The 23,620-nt window shown below is 38.7% G+C and overlaps 1 protein-coding gene across 1 annotated transcript in view; it reads right to left on the bottom strand.

The window, feature by feature from the left end:
• Positions 1-1,060: 1,060 nt before the first annotated feature.
• The window catches only part of LOC139301230 (5-hydroxytryptamine receptor 4), a 28,322-nt gene continuing 5,762 nt past the window's right edge, over positions 1,061-23,620 (bottom strand). Inside the window, exon 6 of the mRNA XM_070924567.1 lies at positions 1,061-1,316. Within this exon, the coding sequence (XP_070780668.1) occupies positions 1,223-1,316 (94 nt within the window). The 3' untranslated portion in view covers positions 1,061-1,222. The remainder of the gene's footprint in view (positions 1,317-23,620) is intronic.

Raw genomic sequence — 23,620 nt, 5'->3', positions numbered from 1 at the left:
TAAAACTATATTTCCTTTTTCAAGGTGTCTCCTTCATATAATTCATTTTCATGGTGGGAATATAAAACAATCATATGCACAGCACACATTGTCTGCATTTAAAGAAAGTGGGCTCATTTCATACTCATTTTAATCAGACCGGACAGTTCAGTGCTTTGAAACCATGTCTTATTCATTTACAAAAAAAGTGAAGAGTACATTCCTACGTCTGTCACTGTCGCTTCTTGCAGGATGATGACGATGTCCATAAAGAGTGATTTTAACACTGGAAATTAAAGTTTCCACCTTGCTGCAGTGACTACAAAACCAACACGACGTCCCTGTTGGGTGTGGACAGAGGTGCAACAGATGTGAAACTTCAAACCCACAGAGGTAAGTGCAACAATATTTTATGTGCCATGAAAGGGTTAGGCGAGTGTTTCATCACAATGGTGAAAGATAGAACAGTTTTTATGATGCTGTATTTCATCACATCTTCGGCCTTTGGTGTCTCAAAACTGAATATGAATTGAAGGATAGGAATAAAAACTTTTGACATTACATGCAGCAGTTTCAGAGTGACGTCCATGCTGGTTAAAGAATACAAACTGCAGTACAATAAATTGAACTCTAGTAACACATGTGTGACCAGCTGGTAGTTAACTCTGTTCCAACTTGTTTCTCCTTCACAACATGGCACTAAATGATGCCAGTTTTTAGCTATGATGGCATGTCAGCATAAGAGAAGAGGCCTATTGCTTCTCTCATCATGTTGGCCAGAGTTTGGCCTGTAGATCCGCTAAACATCTGACTTAATCTTTTCATCCTGTGATCCTGATGTTCAACTGAGAAGAACAGTTCTTTGGGTTTTAGAATTAGAACGAGACCAGGAAACATACTGTATGTGTTTCAGTCCACAGACACAAGTACAACCAATACTTGAATTCTGCACACATTTTGTCTCATTTCGAGTCACAGAGAGTCAGATTCTGATGCCCAGCAATAGTGCCTCTAACCTTTAGATTACCCTGGACAGCATCAACATACGTGTAAAAAAAAAAAAAAAAAAGTCACACAATGATGATGCTGGATCATAGAGTGAATATTCAGGTAAGATGACGTCCTCATTAAAAGGTCAGCTCACTGTAGACTGTTGAGATCAAGGCCAAGAAGTCTTCGTCTCTAAACCAACACAAAGGTCCCCCACACCAGCTGACGATGTCACAGCTCTGTCAAGTTATCCTCATAGTGGTCCGAGAGAGTCCTGGGACTCCTGCTCGTTGGCCAGTATCGTCCGTCCATTGTCGCTGTAGCTCCGGTTTGGGAGGAAGGACAATCTGAAAAAGAGACGGAGACTTCTTTAGTTAACTTTAATAAAGTTTTTTTTTCATTCAAAATCTTTTAGCATTTTTATTCAGCAGTACCATTTGATGTATTTACACTCTTTAATTTCCTCTCTTTATAGCAGTTATAAATGTTAGTGGCAGAGTCCGCCATTCCCACCAGGGCTGAAATCTTAAAGATTACAACTTTAAACCAAACAATTCATAAGTGTGCCTTTATGCATGCTCATACTGGCATAATATTATCCCAGATCACCACAGTCATGTTATTCTTGTATGTTGTACATTTTCAGACAGAGAAAATGGAAATGTCAACTTAGGTTTGGGACACACTATACGTATTTTAAAAGCCTCATTGATTTTTTTTAAACATGATTCATGAATAACGTATTTTTGCTGATTTAGTTTTATCTCATAGTGCAACAAGCGACAGCGTGTAACACATAAACCAGGCCATCCTGTAGGTTTTCCTGCTGACTTTAAACTGTAATGACTCTGATGTCAGGACATCTATCATCAGAAGAATGGGCACAATAAGAAAAAAACTAATTAAATAAAAACAAATTAAAAGAAAAGATAATAAAAACTCTGGAAGAAAAAAGATTTGATTGGTATTGTAAGAAAAGGTTAGGAGGAAAGGTTAAGGTTGACAGTTGTCTAATGGCTCTGTTGGCAGAGTTACTGTGACAAAGTCAGTGGGAACAGGAGAGGAAGAGGCATGGGAAATGAGGAAAGAGCGACTGGGAACCATCGTCAACATTCTTCTCAAACCAGGCAGCAAAGTCCTCAGCTAAGAGGGAGGAAGAGGAGGGAGACAAGGAAAAAAAGATGAAGCATACAAGCAGAAAATAATAATTAATAATGGCAAAAGGGCATTTCAGCATTTGTTTTTTTTTTAATATAAAAATACTTAGCAAAAAGGAAAATATTTAGTGATTTAGTGTGTACTGTATGTTTTCAATGGCCTGGTCGACTGAGCTCAATAAAAAAGCAGCAAAAGTGTATTTGTTTATAATCCGAAAGGGTCTTTGTGCAAGATATTCTGGTAGTTTTACAGCCGTGACAGTTTTAGTGTTTCCAAGTACTGCTATTTTACTAGATAAGATATTGGCTGTATGTCAGCAAATTTTGCAGATTACACAAAAGCAAGCTATAGTACTTTAGAATTTTGAGTAAATAGTCATAAACAGTGATTTTGTGACAATCTACCATTGGCCGTAAGTCATTTGTATACTTTTCTGCCCTCTGATACACATTTTTTTTTGTGTCTCTTCCAAACATATATTAGAGCAAAATTAATTTAGCAATTCGTCACTTTCCAGTGAAACCCAGGCACCTCCACATTTGGAGATTTTTGAATTTCTTAGTAAAAACTATTAAATGATCCTTTATGGGCTGAGAAAATGTTCCCGCTTCTTAAGCAAAATAAAACATCTAAAAACCCAATTGACTATCTGAAAAAATACAGTACAGGAAAAGTTGATATTTGGAGATACATGATGTGCGTAGTGACGAAATGTTACTTCCATTTGTTGCTGTTAGCTAACTATTGTGAAACTAACAGACCTTCAGTGCTGATGAGACAGTGATGGTTATTTACAGAATGGAAGAAGAATTAGTACCAGAGTGACAAGCGCATTGAAGGTTTAAAAAAAATACTGCGGTTAAAATTCCACATTCACTCCAACATGTTTTTCAGTGTTTACTTAGTAGAGCTTTCCTCACAGAGAGTGAACAGTAACGTGTCTTTTCACCAGTGTGTCTTTGGTTAAACCATAAATTAACTTTGACTCAAATTTACACTCTATCCCAGTACAAATCAAAACCCTAATCTAGTGTGGCAGAAAGTCCTTTCCTGAGGGGGAAATTAGTCATCTCTTCTTCTGTGTAACTGTAGGACTTCATGAGCACGGGACTACTAGTCCTACTACTACTAAACACACACACGAGCAAACACACACCTGAACGGACGTCCGGGTGGATTCCTTCTGGTAAGTCCCCACGATTAGCTAGTTGTTATCAGACCATTCACTACAATGACCACACACACACACACACACACAGTCCCATGTGGAGGCATGCCCAGGGTGAGGAGGCGACGGGGGAAACATAAACAGAAATGTTCTGTAACTTCTGCTCCTCTGTCTTGTGTGTTTTCTGTACAGTGAGTTTGTTTACTGTCCAAACACAGCTCTGTCTGTCTGTCACACTGTCTTGGATGAGACCAGCCACCAGCGGAGGGATCAGTATTAGACAACAACACCCTGAAATATTGTGGAGGAAATTCAGGGAAACAGGCTTCCAGATTACAAATAAACATGGAATGAGAGTCTCCCCACAAAAATGTGAGCCTGTCCTCTACAAATTACATTCATACACAACTAATTTGCAACGGCAACCGTGTTTTGGAGGAAATGTAATTGCAACATTTTGTTCCATTGCAGGAAGTGTGACATTCTTACCCCAAGAGAAAAGTAAAATCAGTAGTGAAAAAGCTTCAAGTTGGAGTTAACTGAAGCTGACTTCGATACTGAACCGAGACCACGATCGGGTCTTTCCTTGACCTTTTCTAAGTGCTTTGAGTTGCCAGGAGGGAATCTAGAAGGGAGAACAATCCTGGGCAGCACTAGGTTTCCTACAAAACATACAGTATTAGCTAAACACCACCATAAAGAGTGACTGATTGTAACAAGGTGTGTATGATGTTGGTGTGTTTAGATTTGACTCAGTTATGACTGAAGAAGCTGTGTTACGTTTGTGGTACACTGTGTCAATCAAGAGATGGTTTTCGTATCAGAGCACATTATCTGTGCGTACTCGAATAATGTATTTGTATTTGTTTTCAACCCGACTGTCCAGAGTATTCTGGGTTTGAACTGCACACTCTCTGCTTAACCACTCTCTCAACCTGAGTAACTAAGTAGGCTGAAAAAGGATAATTGCAGCTTCTCTCTGGAACCACAACAACAAACCTCTGCCAGCAACAGCCGTCCCTCCTGCCTTGAGGAAGATTAGAAGTTTATTGAGTTTATTTGAATTGAATTGTCATGCAGGAATCCTTAAATAGACCCTCCTGCAAAATGCTCTTTACGAGGCAAAACAAAAACCCTGCTGCTCCCAGAGATCTGACCCCGTACGGCAGTATGTGCAACTTCTTCACAGGGATGAAGATCAAAACCGCATTAATTCAATCATAAACAAATTCATGCTTACATTTAGCATTATTAAATAAATACTTTCCTCAGCATCTGGGGGCGTTTGGGGATTCAGTTTCATCCTGCAGCTTAAGATTGATTCCCACTTAAATTCACATGTACAGTTTGACCAAAACACTAATATACCACTGATAGAGTAAAGATGTTGTTTATACTTCTTATCACTGCAAATGAATTCACATTCAGTTGAGATACAGGTCACTGTGCTGGACTTACATATATGGTACTGTTCATAAGCATGTTATCCTTAAATCTTATCCGTGAGGCCGAAGCAGATGTTTTGACTGCACATATCAGATGATATATGACCCTTAAACACACACACATTAAATATACTTGTCTAATGCACAGCACACATCTTCCCTCAGACGTTCAGTGTATAGCAGCTTTTAACCGAAAATTTGGAAAGTGTCATAGCTATTTTTTCCCTCCACAACAGAACATTCCCAAATTTAAAAAGGGGGGTAGGAACTTTCCCACAAGTTAAATCAAATCATATAACATCAGTTTCATGAAGGAACCGCAGGGCTAATGCTTTGTCCAGAGATAGTTTAGTGGTTAACTCCCAGCAGAGCTTTCCCTCCTGTGTCTACTCTAATTTGCCTCGCTTTCTGCTTTTTCACTGTCCAAGTGAAAAAAAAAACAGGAAAAGGTGAGAGGGATTTCTCTTGCAAAGCATGTCCTCTTAATTTTTCCATCATTTTGTTTAGTTTGAGCGCAGTGAAACGTGAAGCTGTGTCAGCTGTCAATTATAATAAAAAAATAAAAACATGTAGGGAAACAGTGAAACCTCCTGCATGGTCAGAAGGAGAGAAACAACTTGTGGTATTTTACTCATTCCTCCCATGGGATCTACTGATATGTTTCCGTTTCTATTCTGATACTATGAGCAGCAACTGAACCTGAACTGAACCGCAGGGGCGACGACAGCAGAGCTGATGTACACTGAACTGTTAAACTGTTTGTGTAAAAAGACACAAACCCCCCTTTTTTGACACTATTTAGTCTGCGTTTTTTTTCATTACCTTTATATATAGTAGTTTTCATTGTGACTGAGTGGCAGAGTCCGCCATTCCCATGCTAGATTCAAATTGCCTTCACTCACACGAGGGATTCACAGGAAATAATGCAAGCCTTATTCTCATTGATATCAGCTTGTTCACTCTCCTACAGCCGTATTAAGTTACTGCTAATGCTAACACTTTCTATTGCTTCACATTAAAAGCATTAAAACTGGTGAAACATGGGGTGGCGCTTATTGTGAAGCAGCCACAGTAAACACAATGTATTTGTCACCATGGTTAGCATTAAAAATGTGTTTACAAAACAGGACATGGTCATTTTGGTCATTATTTGATAGTAGATCATTTTTAAATATTGCAGGGAGACAAGAAGGCACATCTGCACACCTCCATCTCCTCAGCAAGGTAACCAAGTTAACTGTCTGCTGTTGTGTGGAAAATTACTTGTGTGCAGCATGAAATCAGATCTCAGTTGCAATTATTACTGACTGACTTCCTTACTAAAACAACATGAGATTGTTTGGCTGCGCTGTAAACAGATACACCAGCTGCTCTTCTGGTGTACTTTTAACAAAGCAGCTGCTCAAGGGCTGATAGCTGTAGTATTAAACCTCACTCGCTGTTACCATGGTAACCGCAGGTGTCGCCAAATCAACCAGGACTGAAATCTTAAAGATTACGACTTTATTAAGATATGACGGTGGTTCAAATAAGACATCACAAAGGTTTCATTTGTTTAGTCCTGATTGTGGAAATGAATCAAAGAAATGAAATGACTTTGACGAAACTAATTATTTTATCTGATAATTTTTGAATAATATATTTCTGAGCTGATTTCCATTTGATTCCCATGAAAAAAAAAATCTGTTGCTGGATTAACACAAACCTCTATCATTAGGATGTTATGCATTCAAAAACAGAGACGTAAGCTATTCAAATGAACAGTACTTTCAATGCCATCCAATAACTATTAAATACATTTAAGGCGTTAATGAATTAATTTATTTCAATCCACAAACTCGAGACCTTTCAGTGGAAACGTGCCTGAGTTCCTGAGAAGCAGCTCTCAGAAAGTTAAAAACAGCCCAGTACAGGTCATGTATCCAACTAACTGTTCATAACTGCATCTGGCGCCTATATGCTGCCAGATCTGCTGTTAGTTTGATCTGTGGCTGAATTCCAGTCTGACAAATTGAAACAGTAGATCAAAACACATCAAAAAGCTACTCGCTCAGAAAAAGATCGTGAGAAAGGAGGAGAGTTGGACTCCTTGATCTCATTGGGATTTTAGGTCTTTTAGGGGGAAGAGGGGATTTTAACTGACAGCAGGCATTTTAGATGAGGATTTTGAAACTCTATTTATGGTTTTATTTATTGTTTACGCAGTTGTTTATGTGTGTTGGCCGTTTTCTCCACTCCCGACTGTGTGGTGTCAACAGTTTCTACTTCAGGCTACTGATTGTTTTTAGATGGGAAACTGTTTCATTTTTCCCTGTAAATGTACTGCTCTTACTACAACGTGGATATAAGGTTTTCAACAAACATGGAAAAAATACAAGCTTTAATTAACAGAGGCTAGTCCTTCAGTTTTACAGGAATTCAATAATCCTTTAAGGAAGCTCTTTCAAGACTAAGAACCAATATTTTTATAATTGTATCAAAGCGGCATTCAGTACCTGTCCTTGTTTAGGATTCATGCATCGTTCAGGTCAGGTGTATTTAAAAACAGAAGCTGAAATGATCTGCAAAGCAACTTTATCCAACCAGTTTTTACCTTCAGCGTGCTTGCATGTCCTTTTTTTTTTTGTCTATTTCTACTTGGTACGCCACTCTAATTGCAAAAAAAAATCCCTGTCTCCTTCTCAGTTACAAAACAACATCGCTGTCCCGTACAACAGACACCAAGTCACTTGTGTGAAAACATCATCTGATCCGTAACGTGACCTTAGAGGAGACGTTTGTATTCCTTTAATTTTGCACTAATATCTTTCAGGGACATTAAATAATCACATTTCACTCTTATCTCCCGCTTTGGGAGCAGAAGTACTGAGGAGGGAGCGCTGATGGAGAGGGAAGATAAGGCGTGTTTTCCCGCAGGAACACTCAGGAGCAGGGTGGCAGGATGTAGCGGCGGCTGTCAGCCTCGACCAGTTGGGCAGATGTTACTGGAGGAGATACTTGCTCTTTCTAAACAATCTGCTGATTTCCACCTGCGAGTCTGCGCTGCAGGTTTCACATGTTTTCACTTTAATCACAAACTGTGTGTACTTAACATTACCGTGACCGCTGAAGCAAAAATGCCACACATAAATAGAACGACAAGTACAGACTGAAGCATTGCTTGGACAGCTCCAGCACTCGAGGGAAATTCATCGGCTAATTGGCAGCACGGATTCATTCTGATACCCTGGAATCTGGGCCAGTAAGGCTTCAGTGTTTCCAGTACAACAAATATGTTGGACAGATCAACTGGGAGTCGAAGGATGAGACTTGGGACCCAAAATCCGAGCATGCTGGGATGTAGTTTTTATAAATTAGGAGCACCTGAACTGTTGACACGTGAACAAAAAACAGGAAGCAGAAGTGGAATCACTCTGTTTGACATATCAGCTCTTCACGTGATATACAAAAATACATTTTACCAGGCATCACCCTGCCATATATCACAGGAGTTTGATTTGTTTTTGTTTTGACATGTTAGAATGAACACAGGACACTCTGCCATATTAATAATACATTACAGGCTTTTAGAGTCCCAGATTTTTACTTCTATTGCTTTCTACAGTATAAACAATGTAAATTCCTCCCTGTAATGTATTTCTTTTCTGCTGGTAAATGCATAAGATATCTGCTCCTCTCGTCCAAGCCCACATCATTTCGGAGGCAGTTTCTTTTTCCAAAAACCTCAAATCATTTCAACTTGAAGATTCTCGTCTCTCCTCCTGAGACCGAACCGAATGAAAACATTGAAAGGATAGAAATTGATAGAGGATGATGAGGGTCCAAATTCATTCCTCCTCTAACATCAAAACATGTTCTGAGAAACCCGAGATGCTCAACTGGAGAGTCTTTGCTTCCCAGAAGCTTAAAAATACTGACCACACAGTGACAAACGTACACACGTATGTTGAAGTCTATGGTCCAGGATCACTACAACAACTGCATTCAGAGGCCCAAAAGATGCCTTCAGAGTTAAAGTTGAATCACAAATGAGCCTTTGAAAACAAACTTTGACACTGACCGACTGAACCACACACTGCATACTTTAGCATCAATCCACACTGGTGTCCTGCAGCCCCCTTTTTTGAGCCTGATCTGGGTTTCTAGGACAGAAAATCCTCTGTGTTTCATGTTTGGTTTCCTGGTATTTTGCATTTTCATGCACTGACCTGACACCAACTCCCAACAGATCTTACAAAAAAATAAGTTCACAGTCTTGATTAATATATAAGATGTCATTTTTATTAGCATCATACTGGCAAGTGTTTTATGTTGACTTTCATTTTTAATCACTCCGGTTAAATAGACCTTCTTTCCTCTAAATCTGGACCGTAGTCATTTTGTTAGAAATCCACAGGAGTGTCCACAGCTAAATCTGATATTTTTAAATATGAACAAAGATGAGATTATTAGAAAAATAGTTTAAATAATTCTTTATAGGGCTATGCAGTTCACTGGAATGAGCTTATTTATGTAGCGTGGTTCTGCATATGTTATATATCAACACTGAATTTCTTATAAGGGATGTGATATTAATTTTGTCGACGTCGCTCAGCTTCGGTGCAGTCTCTGTGCTGACTCCCATCATATAGTGAGCGCTGGCTTTAAGAAAACAAAGAAAATCCCTTCCTCTCTGCAAACAGAGCTTGTTTTTTTTAGAGAAGAATGAAAATTATTTAATCTGACTGAGTTTTGGACTTGATCTCCCCCCATCCCATTGAAGTTAAACCAAGGCACTTCCTGTTCAGAGATGGACGACCTGATAGAGAGGTGCTGCGTTTATTTTAGACTCTGTATGTCTGTGTGTTTGCATATGTGTCTGTGTGTGTGTGTGTGTGTCCATCAAAGTGAAAGATGATCTCATTTGTCTCTTATTTTTTTTACATTTTATGCTTTTTATCCCTCAAATCTTGCCCAATCATTAAACCTAACTTCATCTTGTGACTCATAGCAAATTATTAATTCTCTTCTGGCCTTTTCTTTTAGAGATGTTGTTTGTGATCCCAGCAATTAGAGAGTTGTTATGCAATGTCGAGTACAGTTTGCTTTTGTATTCTCAACAGAGTGGAGGCAGCTCCAAAGAAAATGATTATATGTTTCAAACCTGCTTACTAACAAACTAACAATTAAACATTTCTGGTAACGCTGTCTACACAGTTCCAAATACAATGCTGCAACAATATGCACTTCATTCACAGTACCTCACTGTAGTTAAATCACTTTCACATTCTTATTTCACAAGTTGAGGTAAATGTGCAGCCAATTTGGATGAACTCCTCAAAGCAGGTACCTGTGCTTTTATACTCCATCAACGACACATTGTGTCACCTGAACTATACCCTGAGTTTAATATTAATGGTTAGACTGATTTCCACAAGAAAATAATCTTGAAAAAAAGATTTGCAGAGAGTTCAAACCTGCTTGATTGAACCGTCTCACTCAACATCATGTGGGCTTTATTTGTTTGCATTCAAGGATTTTTACCAAATGTTTCTACTAAAATTATGCATTAAGTTACTGTTGTTACTCATCACTTCCTGTGTGTACGTCACAATAAATTAATTTAAATGACAATGGCAGGCTTTTACTATGAAACCAAGCACTGAATCAATTTAGTTTTTCTAAAATTACATATTCTGCATTTTTTTGGCAGGAACTAGCACTGACGCACAACATGTACGAAGTCGTGTGAGCAAAGCATGTTCAGCAAAGCCCGATAACGGAGAACGACGCCGATGTTACATGTTCGAGTACCTGAAGTAAAAAAATAATGCTACGGAGGAGCTATGTGGCGTTTAGTTTAGCATACATGTTCCGCCCAATATTTTTGTCACATTTTCTGTCTCGTGTTCATATAATAGTGATATGAACAGAAACCATTGGCTGCCTCTAATGAAGGAAATCAATCTAAAAACTCTTACAAATGGAAGTCTAGGTGTGTGTGTGTGTGTGTGTAGCCATTGTGTCTTCACCATGAATCTTCTCCAGCTGAGATTCAGTCAGTCTTTGATTCAGAAATCTAATCGTTATATCAATCTATACCCGAGAGTGATGGATGTTTTTATTTAATAAAACTCAATTAAAATAAAATAAAGTGATCGACATGCAAGAGTTTTATCTGGCTGCACCACAACTACTGGCCAATCACAACTGTGCACCTCAGACAAAAAACACGCTTACTATCTTTCTGTCAATCAAACACACACACAGCCTTGTCAGTCACTGTAACTTAAGTTTGAAAAACACGACTATTCAGATTCAATCTTTTGGCAAAAGCTGCAGCCAAAATCCATCTGGAAAGCAGCAGCAGAAGAACCTGAGCGCCGACGGATTACTACAGATCTGACAGCGGAGGAGACGCCTCACTTCAAGCTGCCCATCATCTTCCATTGTCCTGTCTTAGGATGCATCCACACTCTCTACAGACGGGTTGCCTGCCACTAATTTCTGATGGCACCCAAATCTATCCAAGTTTCTGCAGGTGGCCGCAGCAATGAAAGAGTTTGTCACATTTTCTTTTTAACAAATTTTTTCCATTGCACGGTTTCTTGGAGCATCTGCTTCTTAAAAAATGTCTGAATGTTGCAGCCAGATCATGTACTAATTGTTCAAAATTAAATGCCAATGGAGAGCATTGTCACAAAGGAAAACAAATCTTTGTCCTATCAAAATCCACAGGCATGCACCAAAGCTTTTCCAGATGGACTGCACTTCTGCACAATTTTTTCACCTTACAATGCATTTTTGCCCCAAATTACTGAAACTTTTCCACAGGAGGGAAAAAACGGAAAAAAGGGCATTTGGCATATTTCGCAAGACGCCAGGTACACAGTTTTCTCTCTCTTGCCTTATTGGAAAATGATGGAATAAAAGCTAATACATAAAAAACATTTACTGATGTTTTAAATAAGACAGCCATAACTGAATACATTTGATTCTATTATGCTATATATTGAGTTAACATCATCTGACACCACGGTCTATTATGAACAAAAAAGACAGATGGCATGATCTTTATCCTTTAAGCAATTAGCTCTTTACATTTCAGATGTCTCACGTTTTACCCAAAGACATATATCTTTTTATAATTAAAGGCCGTCTTATCTGTCAAGTACACTGAATGAGTGAAATCTGTCTGTGACCCATTTTGATGACTAACCCAAGAGTTAAGAAAAACTGTTTTCTCCTACTTGCTTGCTGTTGCTAAGGAAACAAATAGTAGAAAAACACTCAAGGCAAAACAATTTTTACAAAAACTCTTTGAATGTCTGGTTCATTGGAGGGCTTGCAGCACAAAGAAAATCACAGAAAGGCAGGAAAGAATCTGGAGGAAGAAAGTGTATAAGAAGTGCTCTTTCTCTCCTCAGTGGCCACACAGATTTTAGCAAAGTGCATGACCACGAGTGGAGCAGCTCAGCGACCAGCAGCAGAGGGCTGAACTGAGCTGTGTGAAAAACTGGCTGTTGCTAAAACACACCATCAAATGTCCACATACACAAAACAGGAGAATAACCACTACACAGTGAGTGTGTGCTGCTGATATTGAGGTAGTGTGATGAAAGACGCATGACACATGCTGATCAGATTTGTAAGGAGAGGTGACCCTGTTTGGCCTCAGCTGCAGTCTAACTGCACGAAGTCCTTGCCTTGTGTGTAGGCCTGACGGTTACATTTAAAACACAGTAATAAGCAGCGGCTTTTATCAAAATCAATTCAAAAAGTTAACATGAGAAACGGCAGGTCGTCTAAAAAACAACATGGCGTATTTGAAGACATGTCTGTAATTGTGTGTGCCAAAAAACATATGGCCAACGTTAAGGTAGGGTTAGGCAAATAAAACCACATAATTAAATAGAACCATTCATTCATTGAGGTAATGAGGACTATGCAGCAGATTATTAGTTTCTAAGCCGCTGATGACGAATGGTTATATTCTATCCACCACCCGGACCTCTACACCCTAACTTTTCACTGACTTGTATGATCATTATTTCATAATTTCATATTTCTTTGCCCAAAAGCTAAATGCTAATACAGAGTTGTTGCATATGAATGTCATGGATGAATACCAGTAATTGAGATCCCGGTACTTACTGGAGGTCTCGGGCAAATAAACTCCCTTTTCGTGAAAACAAGACTGAGAGTGTACAGCCATGCTAGTGGCTCTGTGAGGCTGTATTTAGGCACAGTGGCAATTAGAGCTAAATTCTAATGTCAGCATGCTAACATTTACTCAAAATGGCAAAGGCTAAAATGCTGATCCCCAAAGTTGTTACAATTCATCCAGACATGAATGAATGTCTGAACCAAATTTCATGGCAATCCATCCAATAGTTTAAACCTCATGGTGGCGCTAGAAGAAAAGTCAAGGGATTGCCAAAATCATTAGGCTGCATCTTCTTGGGACGATGAATGTAGAAAATGTCCTGGCAGTCCATCAAATAGTTGTCAAGACATGTTACTAAAAGCCAAAAATGTCAAACTTGTGGTGCTACGGGAAAGGTCAGGGCTATACACTCCCTTATAACCAAAAAATAATAAAAATAAAGTTCATTTATTTATGGGGAGAAATCTAGCAAAAGGTTTCACACATGCAGGAAAACATTCAACTCTATTTGGCACAAAGATGGCAACTGGACGTGTACTGTAAGCAGTTACAGGTGTCTTTGTTTGACAGAGATCATTTCGGCCTCTATCCCTGCCATCCTCTCTTCCTGTCTTTCTTAAATCTGTGTTTTCTTACTGTGTCCTTTTTTTTTATTCCTGTGCCCCCTCAGATTGAGTTCTCACTCTTTCTCAGAACAATTTCTTCTGCCATTTATCCAACTGTACATTTTACAACCCACAAAACACTTACAGCAACAGGCTACCAGATATCTCCAACACTAACACACACACACACACACACACACAGTTCATCAGCCAACGAGGGGCAGTTAAGTCATATTTAATGTTTGGTATGCAGGGAGAGGCTACTGAAGCTCTAACTGAGAACACAACGTCCAAACCGTTCTCTAGAAAACAACTGAACTCAACTGAATTGGACTGAATTATATCTCCATCGCTCTGCTGGGGGAAATTTGCTCTGCAGACAGAGTTTAAAGTATAAAACACATGACCAGAACAATGAAAACAAATGAACAAACAAATCCTAAGAATGTCTGAACCTCATCCCCAAAATTTAATATCAGCTCTGTACAATGCACATGCTGACTGCCAGTGTTTATGTCAGATTTAAACTGAGCCATTATATCGTCTGTATCAGACATGAGTCCATTATTTCTCTCTCTTTTGAGCAGACAGAGAAATGTAAAGTATGTGATTCACCTGAAGCTAAAACAAGGTCAGCAGGTAAAGATTGACAGAGACTTCTGGCATTTACAACATTACAACAACTCAATTGTACTGTTGTAAAGTTGAACATACATTGTATAACGACATATGGGAGTCGGACACAAGACTAAACAGTTTCTTTCTATATATGTGCACGCAGTCGCGTCTCCATCACCTCAGAAGACATTACAGTGACTTTCATTTCATTTCCTGAAGACTTACCCTAACCCGAACCACTGCTTGCCTAGTCTTCACCCTAAAACGTTATTAAACTATATATTTACGTTATGGGGACTTGCATTTTGTCCCCAAAGGTGTCCCCACAATGTATCAGTGTAAATGGATTTATGTCCCCACAACGTGAGTAATACACGTCCATACACGTCCCTGAGGTTCACAACAGTAAAAACAAAAATAACAGGAATGAACATGTGATTCACACCAACTACAAGAAATTACCCCAAAACACAAGGGATTGTGGGTAGCAGAAGATCAATGCATTTATGTGATTATCAGCAGGTGCTTATGCTTTGAAAGTTAGGCAGAAATACAATGAATCATCAGATTTGTTGCTAAAATGTCCAACCTGGCAGGATGACAGGTTATCAAAACTTTCTCCAGTAAATAAACAGCTTGTGAGGCTTACACGTCCAAATCTGCTACAAAAAAAAAGAAAGAAGAAATTTAGGCCGTAAGCACCTAAAGAAACCAAACTAAACAAAATTCAACAAAGCTGACATTTCCAGAATTGTTTGGACTGTTTGCCGGTGTGATCACACCCTTACTCATCCTCACATGCAGTATTTATCCACTTATCTTCCTTGTGTTGGTGGTGACATCAGCTGGAAAAGATGTACAGTAGACCAGTGTTTGTAAAAGTAACACTGAGGGACTGAGTCTGCTCACAGAGCGATAATGTAAGTCCTCAGAAGCCCCATCAGAAGTCTGGCAAGAGTCTGATGGTCAATCACAATGTTTCAACGTGCTGAAATGAAGTCAGTTAGATTTATTTTCCTGCTCAGGATTGAGTTCAGCAGTATATTTCTGTCAGGCCGATAGTCAGCTGAAGTCCTGTAGGAGTTTCGGCTGACGATAACTTTCTTTGGACAAAACAATTATAAGTAATCTAAAGGAGAATTTAGGAAGCGCTATGGATTTATATCATTACAGTCAAACAACATGTGATATCATTCATTGATTTGAGGCCAGTCCCTGGGGATTTAAAAATAATAGATCAACTCTCATCAAACTGTCAACATGCAGAGGTTGTATCTTGACTGAGTAAAACAGGACAAGAGTGTCTGAATAATACCCAGAAGGTCTTCCGCACCCAAAATCATTTTTAAAGAAAAAAAACAAAGTAAGCCTTTTTGTCTCACACAGAAAAATAGACTCCCTTAATTGAATTTCAAAGAGCTGATTTGCCCATGTGGGTTCATTCTACGGTCCAATTTGTCACCAAGGAAACTACATTTCTATTACAGAGGAGAGCAGAAGCAGAGATGGATGGAGAGACTGAGGGAGGGTTGAGTTTCATTTAGAATCACAGATGAGTTCAGAACGTCCAAACCGAGTCTAAAACTGAGGCGGAAGAGACGCAACAGCAGCTGATGTCCTCAACCCAAAGTGGAACAGGAAGCAACAGTGATATGGGTTTTGGTATTTTTATTTTAGATTTTTATGTTGCTTATTTTGTATTATTTAGATTTAGAGTTTTTCATGTTTCCTGTCCTACTTTCTTTCCTTTATCTTCTTGATCTAGTAAACAAAACAGAGACACGCCCTGGTAAGCCAGTGGCCAGTGGAAACCTTAATTGCACATAATCTCTCTGTTTCTCTTCCCATGTTTTCTCTCACTCTTTACTCTCGATTTAAAGCAAAATGCCAGAAAAATCTTTCAATCAGAATTCTTTTTTTTAAAGATAATCCTAAAAATCAAGAGGAAGAAAAAGATGGCAAGCAGCAGGCTAAAAATGGTCAGAGAAGGAAGGTCCTCATAGAAACAAGAAAAACATTTCACACCAATGTTCAACAAAAAAAGAAGTAAGAAAAAGACAGAGAACAGTGAGATGTAGAGAGGAGCAGCTGGAGGATTTGGGGTTTCAATCAAACAATAATAAATCCTACAAGTCTCATAATAAATCACAGACTGGGGTGTTTACACTTCTCCGGCCTGTCTGTCTAAACTCAGTGTCTGAGGTCGACTAAACATGCTCCTTTTTTACCAGTTACCTGCTTCTCATTCATACACACCTGCAGATGTGCTATTATAATAATAACAACAATAAACTTTATTTATGTAGCACTTTTCTTAAAAATGTTACGAAGTGCCTTACAAAGGGAAATAAAACCAGAGGCAGATAAAATGAGAATAAGGCCAAGGGACATGAGCACACCACAGGAAGTAAAGACACTAAACATCATGAATAATATCAAATAAATAGGAATAAGAACAACATAAATAAAAACATATATCAAACATTTCTACAGCTTTCACATTGAGAAAAGTTTTAAGAAGAGATTTAATTGAAGCTAGAGACTTAGTGTGGCTGAGTTCAGTAGGCAGAGAGTACCATAGTGTGGCTATAATAGCAAAGGCCTGATCACCCTTTGTCACAAAGAGGAAGAAACCTGGAAGAAACCAACAAGGCTCCGTCTGCAGATCGTAGTGGTCGAGAGGCACGTATCAAGTCAATAAATCAGAGATGTATTTAGGAGAAAGGCCATTTAAAAGTGAGCAATAGAAAGCAAAATAAATCTAACATGGAGCCAGTGTAGGGAGGCAAACACAGGGGTGATGTGATCATGCCTTTGTCGAGTCGAGCAGCAGTGTTTTGTACCAACTGGAGACGATACCAGAGTAATGTGCGTTGCAATAATCAAGCAGAGAATAGACACTTTTTTCCCCAGCAACTCTTAAAAATGACCTAATTTTGGAGATTATCTGGAAGAAACATTTCTGACTTGATCATCAAAGCAGAGGTTAGCATCAAACATTACCCCTAGATCCCTAGCAGCCTGCTTAATATTATTTGACAGACCGCTAAGATTAGCATCAAAAGAGCTGATGGAATTTGGGTGACCGAACAGAATGACCTCAGATTTATTTAAGGAAATCTTCGGACAACCAGGATTTAATATCAGAGAGGCAAGTTGTGATATTTGCTAGGCTGCTAGGATCTGTGGGTTTTAACGTCAGGTATAACTGTATAAATGGGTGTCTTCAGCATAAAAATGGTTAATCACATCATAATTTTTAATAACCTGGCCAAGGGGCAGCATGCATATTAAGCTCCACCCAAACCCTGGAACCTGGACTGAGTAGTACTCCTCCTGACTAGCAAATTGATCCTGTGTGTATAACAATCAGTGGAATGCCCCTTTAATATAAACCATTAACATTGTGTCTAAAACCTTTCTGGTTTCATCATTTTAGTATTTCATCATTACTCATAGCTCATTTGTCTTCTTCCTGCTGAATCCTTCTGCAAAGGCCTGATTTCCCTACATGGAGCTGAATGTCATCTTAATAATCAAAACACAGAAACATTCAGGATGGAAAAACAGCATTGGCTGAGCATGGCGGCAGGGCCTTGAGTCAACCAAAGAGTCAACTTGCTCGTCTCCCACATGACCCTCAGGGATATTTCAAATTTTTTTTCTTTTATTTCAAGTTTTCAAATCACTTAACAGCTGTACTTTACTTTGGCATTGACTGCCCGATAGTTGAATCACACTGATCGTACACAGCTGATAACAGTGGCTGATGATTGGCTATATTTAACATTCAACAGGACTTGTGATCTCCATGCAGAGCTGAAGGTGAACTCAGGACGGATCACGCTGAACCTGATTAACTGATACAGGAAGAGTTGGACATTCTGATTTGTAGCTTGTTATTGTTCTCACCGGACACTTGACACTTGCGGGGAAAATGTTTTCATAATAGCACTTTGGCTTCCCTAAGTTGTTTAACTATACGCTACATTATTATATAGAGTACTATATATACCTGTTTACCTGTACAGATTTTCTTGTAAAAGCTAAGAAGCTAGTTTGTCATCTGGGGTCTGATTTGTGCACATTAAAGCAAGGCAGCTTTATTTATATAGCACATTTCAAACACAGAGGAAACTCAAAGTGCCTTACATAGGCAAACGAAGAAAAGCATGAGAATGCATTCAAAACAATGAGCAATAAAAAACTGAATAAAATGAAGTAAGATGGAATAAAATGAAGATAAAATACAGTTACAGTAAGCAGTAAGGAAATAAAAGTGCAGTAGAGAAACCAATAAATCAAAGGCACATTAGAACAAGCGATATTTTAATTTAGAGTTGAGAGTGGCTATAGTTGGGGCGCATTTGAGATCATCACGAAGTTAGTTCCATCTGTTTGTATAATAGTAGCTAAAAGCAGCTTCGCCCTGTTTGGTTCTGACTCGAGCTTCGGCCAGCTGACAGCTTAAGAGCCCTACTGCGTTTAAACTCTTAAAGGAGATCAGAGATTAATGAGTGATATACAAACAAGCGGATGCACTTTAAAATCTATTCTATGAGTAACTGGAAGCCAGTGTAAAGATATAAGAACAGGAGCAATGTGCTCAGGTCACTCTGGCAGCGTTCTGAATGAGCTGAAGTTGCCTAACAGTGTTTTTGGGAAGACCAGACAAGAGAGTGTTACAATAGTCCACCCTGCTGGAAATGAAGGCATGAATGAGTTTCTCTATTTGTTTGAGATGATAAAACGCTGATTTAGTTATCGCCTTGATGTGGCTGCTGAAGCTCAGATCTGAGTCTATTAAAACACAAGATTCTTCTTTATAGCTATGGAATCAGTTGCCTCCAGCTATTTACTTGCTCTAAGCATTGATAGAGAGTCTAAGAGACCATTGATGAGAGAGCTAAGTAAATCTGAGTGTCGTCTGCGTTGCTGAGATAAGCAACATTATTGCCATGTATGATTTGACCAAGAGGAAGCTTGTACAGGTTGAATAATTGCAGCCCAAGAATCGAACCCTGGGGGGCTTCACGTGTCATGGTGATCTGCTCAGATTTATGGTCTCCAATGGCAACAGCATAGGCTCTTCCTTCGAGATATGATCTGAAAAAACTGAAGACTGTGCCAGACTGTATCAACCTCTTATATTACACCTTTCACTCTTGTTTGACTCACTCCCATACTAATTTTTTAGTTCAAGCTCACACATTCAGCCCACACTGTTTTAGGTACTGATGTCAGCTGCTCTGAAGGAGGTAAGATGACAGAGCTGAGAGAAGCACAGAGAAACTACAGAGGACCAGAGGAGAAGTGAGATTAAACCTGTAAAACGTGATTAGATTTTACAGTCACAGTCATTGTGATGCTGCATTGTTTTGTTTTTGTCTTGAGTCTGGTCACTGTCTCAGTATTAGCTTAAAGGACAGCTGCATTACTTATACGTTTTATGTTGCACCATTGGTAGAAAAAAAAAGAAGTTAAAGGAGTCGCTCAGCATTTTCTTGTGGAGAGTTGGGTGAGAAGATTGATATCACTCTGGTGTTTGTATGCTAAGTATAAAGCTAAAGCTAGCAGGCGATTAGTTTAGCAGACTGGAGATGGGGAAACAGCTTGCCTGGCTCTAAAGGTAAGCCTACCATCAACTCTAAAGCTTAACATGTCATATCTTGTTTATTTATTCTGCAAAAAAAAGTGTAAAAACAAGTTTTTCTTGGTTGGGCTTCCAGGGGTTTGGCTAATGATGTGGTAGAGACTGTTCGGGGTACATTTTGTACAACAAAAGGTTGTTATTTTTCAAATGCAACTGAATTACATACTTTTAAATTTCTCCTTTCATTTTATTTATGCCACTATGGTGGTATTTAATTGGTTCCATTGGTTCCATCCACCATTCAAGATGGTTACTGTATGGATAATTGTGACGACCAATAAAATTGTGCACTATTATGCACAGAAATCAGTGCATAAGTCCTCACCATTTGCTTTCCATCTCTTCCCACAGGTGCGAAGTGAAACTTTCAAAGCTGAGCTGAATAACAAGAATGTTTCTTACACATTTTAATGGCAGATAATTCAGCAAATATAACAGATAATACACAACATAACAACAATATTATCTAACTAATTTCTTGCATATTTGACACAAATTAAATTTGACAAACACCTGTCCTTATTTAAAGATGCAATTACCACTTGTGTGTCTGCTCATCAGCTTGTAAATGTGGCAACGGTGAACAAAGATTTTAATACTGTAAAGAGCTACACAAGGACCCAAGGGACTGCGCAACTGTATTTACTCAACAGCTTTAACCTGTTTCAGATGGTCTAGATGTCTTTTCTACTTTCTCTACTAGTGGGCACAACACAAGATCTTTGTTATGACTCTAATCACAAACAAGTGTCTACTATCCACTGCTGGGGCTGTGAGTGGCTACAGTGTGTCTGTGTGTGTTGGTCTGTTTGTTGTTAGGACCACTCAGGAAAACGGCCTCAGGATTTTCATAGTGGAAAATGATTACATTAATGCTGTTTCTTCCATGAACACGTTTTATTAGTAGAGCAGGAATGTGCAGTGAAGCACATTTTTGATTAAAAAACCTGCAAATAATGTACTTATTTGTCAATGAAAAGACATCAGAAGTAAGATAAGATTAATTTAAAGATGCAATCATTTTTCTTTGGAGCTTTGTGTTTTTCATCCCATAGGACCATACTGGTGGTTTTGTATTTTTTCCCAAAAGTGATTGATTAAAATCCTGTACACTCAACATTATAGCTGTTTCCAAAGTATTCTGAGGTTTTATGTTGTTTTTCCTCCCTGTAGGCAGTAACAGTTTGAGTTAAAAACACAACCATTGCTACAATATCGTCTTTTAAACAAAACTAATGCAAAAATGACTGGTTGAAGCAAAATCACATTTTAAAATATAATACGTAACATTTGAACAAATGTTCCCAACAACTTTTAAACCCAGAGCTACTTCCCACGCTATTTCCCAACATCATCAAGCTACGTCTTCTGTAACTGCTTTGATTGAGAGACCCCTAGCGGCAGAAATGACATACTGTGCGTTTAATCCAACAATACCAAAAATATGTCAAACACCAAGTGAAAATCCTCCTCTGCCATGATACTGGCTGAAAATGACCAAGAAACTAATGTTATTCATCTGTAGCCAGGCTTCAGTAGAAACTAAAAGACTATTGCTGACCTCAGAATAAAGTAGACGAACAGCTGTTTTAAAAGGTGCAGTCTGTTCGAAATCTACGAAAAAACGGTGCTCTAACCAGCACAGGTTAGTAGTGAAGAAAAAAATCAATGGCTGATTAAAAGCAATGAAATAATGCTAAAAACATATACTTTTGAGAACGGTCCACAGCAATATTAGTATTGAACAATTCTGCCTTTTATCAGGTCCAAATCTTACAAACTGACCGATTTTCTGCATGTGTGCACACAAGCGCATACACAAAACAGAAGACACTTGTGATTAAAAACTACTACAGAGAAACACCCACATGAACACATGCACCATCCGCCCACAGACTGTGGCTAAACGCCTAGACAAAATCATTTGAGAGGATTCCTCCAGTAATTTCAGTTTCCAGTATCCTGCCAGCTGTAATCTGATTGTCTGAGTCTGTTTTCTGTCCAAGACAGATTTTAAGAGAGGACATAAGATTGGAGTTAACACTGTTTGCCTTTCTGTTTCCTACACACAAAGTCAGAAAGCCCAAAATATGCACACAGACACCACGGAAACACACACACACACACACACACACACACATTGCTCCAGTCGTAGTGGGTTGTGTTGTAGAGATATAAGGTCAGCAGGTTTCTTTACTACAAACTGCGGACACACACATGCACTTGCGTTCACATAGCAACATAGAACAATGAGAGAAGAACTAACTGCTTAGTAGAAATCACTCAGTACTGATTAACAGACAATAAAAAACAACACGAGCATACAATATCAGTGGGTCTCACTCGCATGCCTGTGCTTTTACATATTTTGTATAAAGTCATTTGTCAGCTTGTGTGTGTGTGTGTGTGTGTGTGTGTGTGTGTGTGTGTGTTTGAGTGCAATTGCCTCTGTTTCTCTGTGGCACTGAAGTACTTGTGTTAAGTTAAACAGTGCAGACACAAGCAGGTCACCTCCTTCATCATCCCCACTCGAAGGAGCTGAGAGCACAAACACAGACGTCAACTAAATCACCACCATTAATGTCAACAGAAACCCTGCTGCTGAAGTATTATTGTGATATCATACATCATCACTCAATTAAAGATTCCGATCTGTAAAAAAATTGGAACATTTGGAAAAACTAAATCCATCCCTCCTGAAGTCCATTACTGTTTCAACACCTTAGATGACGAAAAAAAAAAAGCCCTCTACTGCTCCATGGACAAATGATTTAAGATTACTCATATCTTTAACCCGCAACATGAGGTTTACTTTCAAGCCAAGCAATTTGTAACAGTGGGTGTCAGTTTTTCACTGAGGGCTTTTTAAATGCAATAAACACAAAGGCAATAAAGTTTAAAGTCAGGGATAATACTTTTAGAAAAGTACCTGAGACCTTATTGTGTTAACATAACACAAGAGATAATTACAGTTCAATAAAGTTAAACGTTTTTACGTTCAGTTATTAAAAACAGCTTTTGTGTAAAATGTAATATTCCATTTTCAAATAACTATTTTAAACAATGGGAATGGTCTGACTATTCAGCCAATAACAATTTCACTATTCAAGAACCAGCCATTGGGCTAAATGCTAACATCAATGTTTACAGGTAATGTTTATAGGTAATGTTTACCATGTTCACCATGTTAGCCTAGCATGTTAGCATGCTAGCATTTGCTAATTAGCAATAGGTACAGCTACTGTAAGACTAATGGGAATGTTAATATTTTTGTGATAAAGTGATAAAGTATCAGATACATGATGATGATGGCGTTGGGAGAAAAGTCAGGGGACCACCATAGTTATTCAATAGTTGTTGAGATATTTCAGTCTGGACCAAAGTGGTGGACCAACAGAATGACATTGCCAGCGCTAGAGGCACAATGCTAGTGTGGCTAAAACACTGGCACTGACATTGCAAAGGCACACTACCACCTAAGTGTATATTGGAATATTTATCAACATAACAAAAGACTTAATAAAATATGTCTAATATAGTCAGTACTTTTCATCAGAAGGCTAGCTACATTGCTAACCAAAATAAATATCTCACTCAAACAAGACAATCCTCATAATGTGACCAGCTCTCTGATGGTAATGTTGCTGCTGCTGGTTTGTTACTCCTCACTGCTTAGTGCTTTTGTTACTGTCCGTGTTGGTTAATTTCTCCATCCACCTCCCCAGCTTCTACTGTTCCAGTTCCTTATTACTGTATATCCTTATAAGTTAAAGGAAGTTCAAAAACTGTGTATGTATTTACATCTACATGCAGAGAACATACTGGACTAAAGCTGGAATTTGATCTTTAAATCGTAGC

The sequence above is a fragment of the Enoplosus armatus genome, chromosome 18, assembly GCF_043641665.1.
Source record: "Enoplosus armatus isolate fEnoArm2 chromosome 18, fEnoArm2.hap1, whole genome shotgun sequence".
Taxonomy (NCBI): domain Eukaryota; kingdom Metazoa; phylum Chordata; class Actinopteri; order Centrarchiformes; family Enoplosidae; genus Enoplosus; species Enoplosus armatus.
This window is presented reverse-complemented; position numbering and strand designations above follow the sequence as displayed.